This window comes from Rousettus aegyptiacus, unplaced genomic scaffold, assembly GCF_014176215.1.
Source record: "Rousettus aegyptiacus isolate mRouAeg1 unplaced genomic scaffold, mRouAeg1.p scaffold_m13_p_7, whole genome shotgun sequence".
Taxonomy (NCBI): domain Eukaryota; kingdom Metazoa; phylum Chordata; class Mammalia; order Chiroptera; family Pteropodidae; genus Rousettus; species Rousettus aegyptiacus.
Window position 1 is genome coordinate 60,701,951 of NW_023416310.1, and position 12,945 is coordinate 60,714,895.

The 12,945-nt window shown below is 35.5% G+C and overlaps 1 protein-coding gene across 4 annotated transcripts in view; it reads left to right on the forward strand.

Annotated features, from left to right (window-relative positions):
* The window catches only part of IL18R1 (interleukin 18 receptor 1), a 34,958-nt gene extending 23,214 nt beyond the window's left edge, over positions 1-11,744 (forward strand). For 2 of the 4 annotated variants that reach the window (XM_036224711.1, XM_016120783.2), the window contains 3 exons: positions 2,536-2,697; positions 7,121-7,279; positions 9,630-11,246. In XM_036224711.1, the coding sequence (XP_036080604.1) occupies positions 2,536-2,697; positions 7,121-7,279; positions 9,630-10,000 (692 nt within the window). In that variant the 3' untranslated portion in view covers positions 10,001-11,246. Of the gene's footprint in view, positions 1-2,535; positions 2,698-7,120; positions 7,280-9,629 lie in introns of all 4 variants that reach the window. The other 2 variants (XM_016120784.2, XM_016120785.2) reach the window with 2 other exon arrangements.
* The last annotated feature ends 1,201 nt before the right edge of the window (positions 11,745-12,945 follow it).

A 12,945-nucleotide genomic window follows, 5' to 3' on the forward strand; every position in this document is an offset into this window, starting at 1 on the left:
TGCTGCTCAGCCTATGTAGGAACTCCCTGTGCCCCGATTTCAAGCAGAGAGTGATAAAACAAAGTTATTCTTTTGTCCTCAATCATAGTTTAATTTTATGTAGAAATCAGGGGTTTTAAGCAGGGAGGCAGGAAGAACTTGGGGATGGAGATGATGATGGGGAAGAGTTGTGGGGGAGGTAGTCAGGACAGCTTTACCACACTCAAAACAACTGGAGGAAAGTATGCCACTCAGTGTAGGACGAGGCCTATGATACTGGGAGTAATTGCTGCCCCCAGCCTGTCTTAGCTGGGCACTGGGCACAGGGGACTCTTGGGCGTGGTCATTCAGTAAAGATTAACTGAGGTCTCCCTTCCTTGGGCCAGGCCCTGAGCTTGGCAAGCAGACAGTTTATGCCTCTAATCAGTGGACTTGACATTTTTCAGTGCCCACCTGATGGAGCATTCCAGAGTCATCCATCTCTATCCTCCAACAAACAATACAATCCAGAGCCATTGGCCCAGTAGCTGCTTAGAAATGGCTGTGTCTGGGGCCAAAAAGCTATGCTTTCTGTTGTTACTACTTTTTCACTACTCGTTCCCAAGCTGGGCTATCAACTCCTGGATATGTAAGATAAGGTTAAGATGGAAGGTAGGAGGGGGGTGCGGGGGGGGGGAGGGGCAGAGAGAGAGAGAGAGAGAGAGAGAGAATGCATAAGCATGTTTGTTGTTTTGTTTTTAGTGAAAAACAGAAGGAGTTGAGGGGAGAGGACCTAAGGCCAGAAGCCCCCCCGTCTGGATATTCTGGTCACCATTTGCAACTCACTTAGAACTTCTGTTCTAAGGCTATCATCTACTGCATGCATTAATAATAACAGCTAACATTCTTTACATGTTTGTTATGTGATAGGCTCTGTGCTAAGCTCTTACCATTATTTAACCTGATCTTTACAACAAGCTTTTATAGGAGAACAAAGTCACCCCATGTCACACAACAAGTAAAAATGACAAAACTCAAGCTTGATTAAGTCTGAAATTAATTTACTTTGTGATTTTACTTTCTACAGGAATTATTACAGATGTCCCCTCACCTCGCGTGAACCTACATGCATCAGTCCATGCATTTGCAAGGGAGAGGCTTTCGAATCTGTTATTTTGGCTTCATCCATTACCTTGCTTAAATTTTGATTACTGCTGACCATCAGCCACCTCTTAGATCAGTGTGTGACTGTCCTGTCCCTGCCATAGAAGTTGGTACCCTAATCATTTCTCCTTCTTCTGTGCTCATAATGTCATCTGGGTTTCCTTCACCATTATCTCTGGAGGAGTGTGCATGGCAGTGTGGGAGCATGTATTTGTGTATTTGTGTGGCACAGGCATGGATAGGCAGATCTTTCAAAGATGCAGGAACCCTGGGATGTGGCTTTATTCAGATTTCACTTATTAAGCAACTATGGTTGTGTACTTATTGCCTAATGGTTAATTTTACTGAAAAGATCATAACTGAAAATTGTGCTAAGATGGTAAGAGCTTTATGCATGTTTATGGTTTTTGACCTAGAAATCCCATACCATTAGAATATACTCTAAGAAAATAATCAGAAATAATAATAAAGGTTTATGGATATGTTCATTGCAGCACTATGTATATTTATGAAAAATCGCAATCTAAATATTAGGGTATTATGAATTATAATTTAAAAACCTAGTGAAACACTCGTAATGTAGTGTTAAGTGATAAAGAGTGATTACCATATGATCCCAATTAAGTCAGTACTTTTAGCGAAAGAGGAAATCCCAAAAAGAAATATACTAGCAGACCAGCAGTGGCCATTACCACATTGTGGAATGGTTGTTAGAAATTATTTTACCCTTTTTATTCATCTATATTATTTCATCTTCTCCATAATGAGTGGAAACTGAATCAATCTAAAAATGAAATGTTTTCCCAAATAGCACATATATATATATATATATATATATATATATATATATATATATAAACTAAAATTCTCAGAGCTGTATGCCAGACGCTATGTTAACTACTTATGTACACACTATCTCATTTAATCTCCCTCCCCCCCGCAAAAAGCAACCCTATAAATGAAACAGCAATTATTTGCTTCATATTACAGATTAAGATACTAAGAGTTAAGGGTATCAACAACATTTCCTAGGACTCAAAATAAGTAATAGAGACAGGCTGAGACTCCACAGTATCTCAGTTCTTTGCTGGTTTTCTCGAAACTACGCAGCTCCATTTATGTTCATGACCCACTAGCTGAGATTTATGCTTAGGTCCCTCTATATCTCACCCTCACATTTTATAATCCTAGAGCCATGACTTCCATAGGTAGGAATAAACTACATTACAATGCTTTTGGTTCAGGTCTCTGAATATCCTTGTGCACATTATCATTCTTTAAAAATGGGAGTGGAATGGTTGGGTAGACAGCTAGGTTAGCGTTAATGATAAAAACTGACAATCATAACATGATGGTGGAAGACGCTGGTAAAATTTCTTTGATTAATTATTCCAATTTTCTTTTTCTTTGTAGAAGATCCAGTTGATATCCCAGGCCACATCTTCACTAGAGGAATGATCATAGCTGTTTTGATCTCGGTGGTAGTTGTGTGCCTAGTGATTGTGGGTATTATTTATAGAGTGGACTTGGCTCTATTTTATAGACATTTCATGGGAAGAGATGAAACATTAACAGGTAACAAATATCATAATCCTGGAATTTCTTATCCTATGGTTTTATTAAGAAATGTAATAAAGAAACATTAATCTTTATCTTATTTTGATTGTTTTTGACTTCATGTGTAGTAGGTTTTCCATAGGAAAAATTGCTCTGACCATACCATCCATTATGACTGTTTTTTGTGCCATCTTTTCTTGTGCTTACTCATATGTTGCCAAAAATTGTTCTCTAAGTGTTTTGTGCGTGTATGCCATATCCTTCTAAATATCCCATAAGCTCAAGGATTGTACATCACAGTGTCATTGTTCACACATCATCTGTGCACCTTATACAATGTGTAACACTCAATAAAGGTCATTTGAATTGAATCAAATTGTATTATTATTTATTATTTTGACAAAAGAGATTGTATGATGTTTCTGAAGGAACCTTGAACTAGAAGCCAAATGACTTGGGTTCCCGCTCCCCAGATCTGCTAGTTTTTACTTACTGCTTTTTCTATCCTGGTGACACTATGTCTCAGTTCTCCTATTTTTTCGAAAAGTGACTAGAAGTCCTCAAGTTTCAATATAATTACTGAACTATATAATCAGTTTAATCCATTGTACTTGCTTTTGTTTATGTGTACGTGCATATATGTGTATGTGTGCATGTGTGCGGGACAAACATCATTCAAAATACAAAAAGTCTAAGAATCAAAACCTAGAGAATCTAAGAAATTATACAATAGAAAGTATCCTTGCCAGCCTGTCCCGTGTCTGTTTCCCACCTCATCCATCATTGATAGTACATCCAAACAAATATGAATGTAGAATTTTATTCTACTTCTATTTAAAAAACAAATCCGGGTATATTATGCACACTATTTTGATGCTTTGGATATCCCTCCATATTAGTTTCTAAAGTTTCTCACTTTTTAGGGTTCTATTTCTATGGTAAAACCCTAATGTATTTTATTTCTGTGAATGTAGCATTGTTTCTTGTGTTACCTTTTGATGGACATTTGTGTTGTTTACAACTTTTTGTTATTACAGAAATGATGTGACGTATAGGTTTGTACAGTCATTATTTCATGCATATGCAGTATAATTGAAGGAAAAAAATGCTTCAAAGTGGAATTGCTGGAAATAAGAAACATAGAGTTATTGTTTCAATAGATATTGCCAATTTGCCCTTCATACTACTCTACTACCTATCACTTTCAAAGGACAGAATTAACTCTTTTTCCATTGCCTTACCCACAACCTCTTGGATATTTGCCAATCTGATAGGTAAAAAGTTCTATCTCAGTGTAGTTTCATTTGCATTTCACTTTCTATGCAAAAGAATGAATGACCTTACACTTGTTAAAGACTCATTTGTATTTCCTTTCTCAAAGTACCCATCCACTTCCATTTCCTTTGCCTATTTTTCTATTGGGTTGTTGGCATGGGTTTCTTGTTTATTTCTAGAGACAATTTACACTGAAGGAGGTTAGCCTATTGCCCATCATATGCAAATACAATAGACAATATATTTCTATATTTTAAATGCAGATATTGTTTCCAGTTTGTAATTTGTCTTTTGACTTTGTTTCTAGTGATGGAAATTCTGTAATGTATTCAAATTTATCCTTTCTTTTATGGTTTCTGGATTTGTGGTCATAAGGAAAAAGGCCTTTCTAATCTCAAGTTATAAAGTAGTTCTCACATTTTTCCTTTGAGATTTTTATAGAGTCATTATTCACATTTATAACTTAATTTACTAATACACAGTTAGCAAAATCAATTAATTTTCCTTTGAACCTGCATGTGTGGCAGGAAATGCAGTAACAAACTGGGGAGGGGGGTCCTCCTCCTGACATTTTCATGAACAAGTCTCTACTTGCATAGACCAGTATGTATTTCAGAATGGGCATTTGCTAATATCTTTCTTTCTGATTTTCCACTAAGATTTTTTTTTGTACTCTCCAGTTGTGTTTGACCTGATTCACAGATAATTTTTTCAATTCACACTTCTTAGCTCTCACTGTGGCAGTGCACAGAGACATTTAGAGATGTGCTCTAAGTTAGCTCTGTTTAAAGTGTGGCCTGTGGACAGCGATCAGTGAGAAAGTCAGAAATGGAGATACAAGTACAAAAATTCAGACTTTTATAGTAATTTAATATTGCTGCAATATCCCTGAATGTGTTCAGTATTGATTGGTTTATGATGGATTGGGAAGAGAAAACAAAACAAAAAACTAAAATTAACTTAAAACATGGTCATTCAGCACACCAGTCTGACTCCTTGTCGTCCCAAATATCCAATCACATGATGGTTTCATTTACACAGAACCAAAAAAACAATTGTTACTTTCAAATTCCTTATTTTGAGCACTTCACTTTGTCAACTATTGAAACCACCAAACCTTTCTTTACATGAGTTTAAAATAAATTATAATATAAATTAGCAGATTTGCTAAACCAAGAAGAATTGCTAAATAATAATAATAATAATAATAATAATAATAATAATAATTTGAAAACTTCTCAATAGTCAATCCAACTTTTGTGGGTAAGAGTAAAACTAGGTTATGTGTATATCACACTATAAATCTGCCTTATCTTTCCAATTTGTTGTAATTATTTACATCCTGATTATAAGAAAAATATACCTTTTAGAAGAGTGTACTTATTTCTTTTTTTACATCTTAGTTTTAATCACTGACCTAATAGCTATACTAGTGGAAGCACTAGCTCTTACTTATCAATAGCTGGATTAACAGAAATCTAATAGAATTATCTATGGGAATAACTTTTTGATTACACTAAGAACTAGCTCTATTTTTGCCAACTTTTCCCATCTTTAATATGTATGTTAATTCTGCCCCTTTAACATAATGCCCTATCTTTATATGCATGCAGTTCCACAAAGCAATTGTTTTAAATCAACACAAGTTCTGATTGATAAACTTGAATGCTGTAGGTAGAACTGAAGAAGATTTTGCCAAAAACAGAAAATGTTGTTTTGTGAGCCTGGATGATGTTGAAGATACTGGGCTTGGCTGTTGAGTATAAATGATATGGCACCGCAAAGGACATGGACCTAGAATGGTTTCATCCTATTCAATTTTAATAAAGATTTCAATAATATTTAGCTTTCAACTCAGTAGCAAATTTATTAAGCCTAATAATATACCCAAGCTTAAACCTAACTCCCCCATCCTGTAACCAATTGTCATGGGAAAAAGGTAGAACATTCTGTTGTCAATTCCCCTTCTTCCTTCCAATTAGCATCTGTTACATTATTCATGATCTGAGTCAAAATTTCCTTTTTTCATAAAGCATGTACACCAAGATCACTCCTTATTCTCTGACCAGATTATTTCCTTTGTTAATTTTGTTTGTATCACACAGTCTTGTGTCTGCTAATGTGTGTTTGTAAACTTTGCACCTGGTTGCCTCTGACTGCTTTATCTTCTCAACGAGATTGGATGAAGGTAGAAGAGTGAAATGTATCTAATTTTTTAGTTACTTGGTTAGTAGAATGATTTTTGTTGTTTAGATAACACATTCCTTCTGAATTTGTCCCTTTGGTCATCTGAATCGAGAGTAAAATAGGAGCAGACCTTATCATCAATAAAAACCTTTCTCGATAGACTGGAAATTTTCACACTGGTGTCTAGTATCATATAATATTTTTATATATCATAGCATGTGTTCCCATAGCGTATTGTTTCAATAGCCTCTGTTGTTTTCCCCTAGTCTCCAGAGTTAGCATTCAGCATTGTTTTAATCATCTCTTTCCCAGGGGTTGTTTTGAGGGTAGACATTGGGATGGTAGTAGAAGTAAATTGTATAAGTCAAATAAGCCAAAGAGAGACTTGCTTTCCAATGCTAGAATGAGGACATATCTGGGCTCCTTGACCCTCCGCTATCTTTAAATTCCTTTAGTTCCCTGATCTATAATGTACATTTCTCCCTATCACTCTGTAGTGTCGAACGGTGGGAGTTTTAATGTACATGCTTAAAAAAAACCAAACATTTGGGAATTGATTGCTTGATTAGCGTACTAGATTTGAAGTTGCTATTTTTGTGTTATTAATAAATGAATTTATTCCTTGTTTTTAACAACTTAAAAAACCAGAGATAAGCAATAACGTGTAAAAAAGAATCATAGAACCAAAGAATATTTGAGAGTCTTAAGAATCATCTAGTTTAAATATTCTTGTTTTATTTTTCAATTTGTTTTCTATCAAAAATATTTTTCTGTATTTTTTAACAACTTTGTGAGGTCTAATTGATAATGAACTATATGTGTTTAATGTGTACAATTTGATGAGTGTGGACATGAGGATGCTATATTTAACTTCTCTTTTTCAGTGATGCCATTCCTGTTTTTCAAAACTGTCACTCAAATCTGAGCTTAAATAAACTTTATTTACATACAAGTTAAAAGAATGAATCTTATCTCCTAGATGGAAAAACATACGATGCTTTTGTGTCTTACCTAAAAGAATGCCAACCCGAGAATGGAGAGGAGCGTACCTTTGCTGTGGAGACTTTGCCCAGGGTGTTGGAGAAACATTTTGGGTATAAGTTATGCATATTTGAAAGAGATATTATGCCTGGAGGAGGTAAGAAAGGGAATGCCAGATAGAAAATGAGTAGAGATACTTTCTTTTCTTTTTTTAAAAAATTTATTTATTATAATTAGTTTCAAGTATACACTACATTGGTTAGACATCTATATAGTTCATAAAATGATCCCCTCAATTGCTCCCTCCCTTGATCCTCCACCTAGCCAACGTATTAACACTCACTGCATTCCCTACACCCTGCTCCTCATCCCCGTGACCATCCATCAGCTATGAGTTTGTATTTCTTTAACCTTTCACCTCATTCTCCCAGCCTCCCAACCCCTTCTCCCCTCTGTCCATCATCAATTGTCCACTATATTTGTGAGTCTGTTTTTGAGTAGTTTGTTCTTTTTATTCCTTATATTCTGCATATAAGTGAAATCATATAGTGTTTATCTTTCTCTGTCTGACTTAAATACCTTCTAGGTCCATCAAAGCACCATCTTTTTCTATCCCCTTCCTTTTAGTCTGTGTGTCTTTTAAGCTGAAGTGAGTCTCTTGTAGGCAATGCTTTCTTTTAAAAAGATGAATTAGTTTAGTGTCTCTGAAAGCTGTCCTGTTTTTCTTAAAAACGAACAAATTAACATGGTCCTCTAACCGGAAATAACCAGCTAAATCAATATTACCAATAGTGAGAAAATAAGATAACTGTGCTGATTTTAGTAATGGGCTCTCTAGGACCCTGTTGGTTCACTTTGCTTCACAGTTCCCTGAATTTGGGGAAAGGGAGAAAACGTTACATTTTCAAAACCAGGTCAGGAATTGGCATTATCATGAGACATTTATTCAGAATGTTTCATAGTAATTCAGAATGCCTCTTTTGATAATATTTTGCACAGCAAAACCATCTCCTAATTTAATACATGGTCCTTTGGACTATAAACATAAATTAAATTTTATCAGAAAATGCTTGTTTTCTAATTCATTGACATTGGTGAGAAAATTAAAGTAAAAAATAGGAGAGCTGAGAAAGGACAAGTAAAAAGAGATGAGTGGTTCACATCATAGCTTAGTTATGAATTCAAATTTTAATTTAATATATGAATACGAATACCATAACACATATCTCAAAGCTTAGTAGAGTTAGAATCAAAGAAATTTAGTAACATTTCCATGTTTTCTCTGAAGTCTTCCAGAGCAAACATTTGAAATCTGAGGTCAAAAAATGTTTTGGGTGCGAATGCATTATGAATGCAACACAAATGTATTCGTTATCATCATCGTCCATTCATTCACCCAGCATTTACAGAGTGCCATACTCGTGCCAAATTCTGAGCTGGGCATTGAAGATATGGTAGTAAATAAGAAATGGTTGTGCTTTTCCCCTTCTATATTACTAATTAGAAAGAGAAAATATATTATTGCTTAATTATAAATAACTTCTCAGAGAAATCATATGCCAAATTGTTGAATGCATACAACACTGTGATATTTTTGTGTCAGTCCTTTGTGTAAGAACCTAGAAGGCATTGCCTACTGCTTGCCTTTACGTCAACATTATTATTTTACCATTATTTTCCAGGACTTACTTTGAAAATAGATTTATTCTTATTCCTAAAATAAAAATAAAGAATATTTGTATCCAATTATAATTACTCTTAGTTCAAATCTCTATTTAAAAAAGACTAGAGGTCTAGGACAGAGGTTGACAATCTATCACCCATGGGTTACTATAAACTTGTCACCCTTATTGAAACACAGCCACAAGCACTTGCTCCGTATTGTCTGTGGCTGCTTTTTAAACTATAATAGCAGAGAGTAGTCATTGTGACAAAGATGGTTACAATCTGCAAAGCCAAAACTTATACTATTGGGCCCTTTACAGAAAATGTTTGTCAATTTCTGGTCTAGAATAATGGCAGTTTTTTTTGGTTTGTTTTCAAATTCTGATTTTAGCATGCTCCTACATGCATGTAGAGAGGGAAGATAGTGGATTAGAAATAAGTACTCCAGACCCAGACCACCTGGGTTCAGATTCTGGTTTTGTCATTTACTAGCTATGTGACTCTGGGCAAGTTACTTAACCCTTCTGTGTTTTGGTTTTCTCCTATAAAATGAGGTTGATAACAGTATTTCAGAAGGTCGGTAAGATGTTTAGATGAGTTAATATACATAAAACATTGAGGAGGGTATGGCATGGAGTAAGTGCTAAGTAAGTAATCATTATTATTGTTACCTAATTGCCTTCAATAGGCATATAGAATTAAGAATAAATGGTTTCTCCTAAAGAAAAAGTCATTAGTGATGTTAAGATTTGAATAATGCAAAATTAGGCTGTGCAAAATAATTTTTTCTCATGCTCACTCTTTCAATTCTTAAATTAATATTCCACATCTTACATTTTCAGCTGTTGTTGATGAAATCCATTCGTTGATTAAGAAAAGCCGAAGACTAATCATTGTGCTAAGTAAAAGTTACATGTCTAATGAAGTCAGGTATGAACTCGAAAGTGGACTCCATGAAGCACTGGTAGAGAGGAAAATTAAAATAATCTTAATTGCATTTACACCAGTTGGTGACTTCACATTCTTGCCCCAATCACTAACGCTTTTGAAATCTCACAGAGTTCTGAAGTGGAAGGCTGATAAATCTCTGTCTTATAACTCAAGGTTCTGGAAAAATCTTCTTTATCTGATGCCTGCAAAAACAGTCAGGCCATGCAGAGATGAATTAGAAGTCTTGCCTTGTGTTCCCAGTCCTGATCTTCAGAGCAGCTGAATATAAGAAAGAACTCATGACATTCTGGGGATTGAGCGGAGAAGCCTATTTCTAACAAAGGGCATGACTCAAAATATTAGGCTCAACTCTATAAAAATATCACTCACAGTTTGAAGATGGAACTTGTCATCAGATTGCCAGGGATAAGACTAACCTTGGGCTGTCATTGTGGGCTCCCAAAGACCCAATTCAAAAGAAATAGATTCCCTGTTTCCTCCTCTCCCATAAATGGAGACTGGGGCTGTGAATAATGCAAAATAACCTCCTCTTTACAAAATGGGCACATCTTTTAAGAGTTTTTAACGTTAACTATTGCACTAAAGAATTTTAAATTTATGAAGTGGCATTTTCTATGAGCCAGTAGGTGACGTAGAAATTGGAATGGTGCTTTCACGCCCCCACAATAGCTGCCTACCCCTGAACTCCTTATGGAGTGCCTGGGGATGGGGAGGAGAGCTGGCAGGGCTGCGTGCAGATCAGGGGAGTGAGATGTGAACCCCCTGTGACAGGGCGCAGACCTGAGGATGTCTAATGTGTACAGGTCCAGTGGAAGGTCCATGGTTCTAGGAACCCCATGAAGGCACTATATCGGCACTTGTTTAATTGGGTCTATTTGTAGAAACTTCTTGCAAGGAACCCAAGGCAACTTTTTATCTGTCCTGAGAGACAAAAAGTTTAATTCAAAAATTCTCTGGCTCTTTCAAAAGTGGTTGAAAACATTTGTTGATTTTACATAAATGTTTATATACAGGATAGGTGCCAGACCATATTAGCCATTATGCAACAAAAAATGATGGCTACTTGCATAATTTTCTAAAATTAGAAATTTAAAATGCCTTCAGGGTGGAGGAAGCACATGGTGTAGCTGTTTAGTATATGAGCTACACAAACAAGATGCTTGAGCTCAAATCCTGGGTTTCTGACTCTTACAACCTCTGGAACCTTTCCTGATTGATTTGTGCCTCAGTTCCCTGATCTGTAAAATTAGAATTTATAATAATTATTCCTACTTTACAAGGGGACTAAATGAGTAAATAAATTGCTTATGACAGTTCTTGGGATGGACTTAGAATTTTGTGTCGCTATTACTATTATTGTTACTGTTATTTAGATCATTTTTCTTTCCAGCAGTGGACTAAAACAGAAGCCAGAAAGCAGAAAAGGACAAATCTGGAAAGGAAAGCAGACTGACTTGAGGACATTTGTGTATAGAGAGAAGCATATCAGTAAGGCAAAAGATATTTCTTCATTGGACATGTATAACTTTTGATGCTGAAAGGCATACATTTATTCGTCTCCCTAAAATGAGCCCAGCATGCTGGGCTGTCTTGTTGGCCTCAGCAGTAATGGTTGTCCAGAATAATCACTAAATGAGTGACAAACAGCCTTAAAAGAAAGGAAGGGGGCGAGTAAGTCTGGAAGGCTGCTTAGAACATATGTGTGCAGCATGAATGTTTAAAACAACTGCAGTAGATATTGCTGAAAATTAAAGAATAATAATATTTCATTAGATTTTCAGTGTAAAAAAGTAATTTAATATTAGTAGAGCTTACAATTTGGTGTGCTAGTTAGGTGGGTAAAAAATGCAAAAATTGAATTATCAACATGTTTTATATGTGAAAGGTATGATCAGGAGAAATTTTATTACCATCATCATGGTCTCTAATACAGAGAATGATTATGTTTGTCTCTTTTATTGTATATGCTCTAAAATATATTAAGTATATTTTAAATTAAATGTAAATATGTACATTAAATATATACTTTAAATTATATTAATGAATCATTCGTCTAGTGTCTTTATTTTTGAAATGTCTTGACCTCTGTTTAATTTTAAGATTCCAATCCTCATTCTCAATGTAGATCCCACCTGTTTTAATAAGATATGGGTCATTCCAAAGGAGCTCCTATATTTATCTTTTTTTTTAAAGGTCAAATAATTTTGTGTCTATCTTCTTTATCTCCCATCTAGAAGCAAAAGAATTCTCTTTCCTTTCTCACAAGACCACTCAATACTCAGCACGAGTATTAGGTCTTCAAATGATGGTTAATTAATGTTGTAACCATGCAAATCATTACTTCTTTAAAATGACTTTTTCTCTTCTCTTTCTCCTTGATTTAAACTGGTCTTGGACTCCCTTGTGTCTTTTCTTTCCTATCTATCTTTCTGTGTGCTGCAGGATGCTCCCTTAATCATTATGCCTTTAGGTCAGCATCAAACAGTCTTAGGAACAAAGCCTCAGGTCTGTTCACCACAAAAACAGAGTTAAGGCCAAACTAAAGATAACATCTTGCAGCTCCATACCCATGAAGGCGGATGACCCTACCAGCTTCCCGTTGAAACCCTACAAAATGGGGCCATGACTGACATCGGAACCTGATGCAGTGACCAACTGTCTCCTACTCTAGCCTCCGCAAATCAGTAGAGCCCGTGACCCCAACTCCCTTAGATACTAATGAATTTTCTCCTATATAACCTATCCCCTAGGGGCCATCAGGGAGCCAGGTCTTTGAGTGCTGGCTCACCTATAGGCTTGGTGCTATTTCTTTAAATAAACTTCTACTTTCTTTACTGTAAACTGTCTGTGTCTTTTTTGGCCATTGACATGTGCAGGCAAAATGAACGCCTTGAGTTTGGTAACAACATGTGTATTTTTTAATTTAAGTGCAAACATTTTCAACTAGGACCGATAAATAATTTTTATTGATAGAATGACATTGTTCTCTTCTATGATTTCACATGTTCTTAAATTGTGGCATCCATTTTGGAGAATCAGTGAATAACCAACTCTCCAGGATGTATAAAGAAATATCTCGTAAGTCTATTATGTACGGGAAGCATTTATTATTTATTAGAGTTAGATTCTCATGAAGCAGAGAGAGACCTTATAGCCTACATATTCCAAATCCAGGAACCTGAGATTTGGTTAACCCAGGGGACTTGA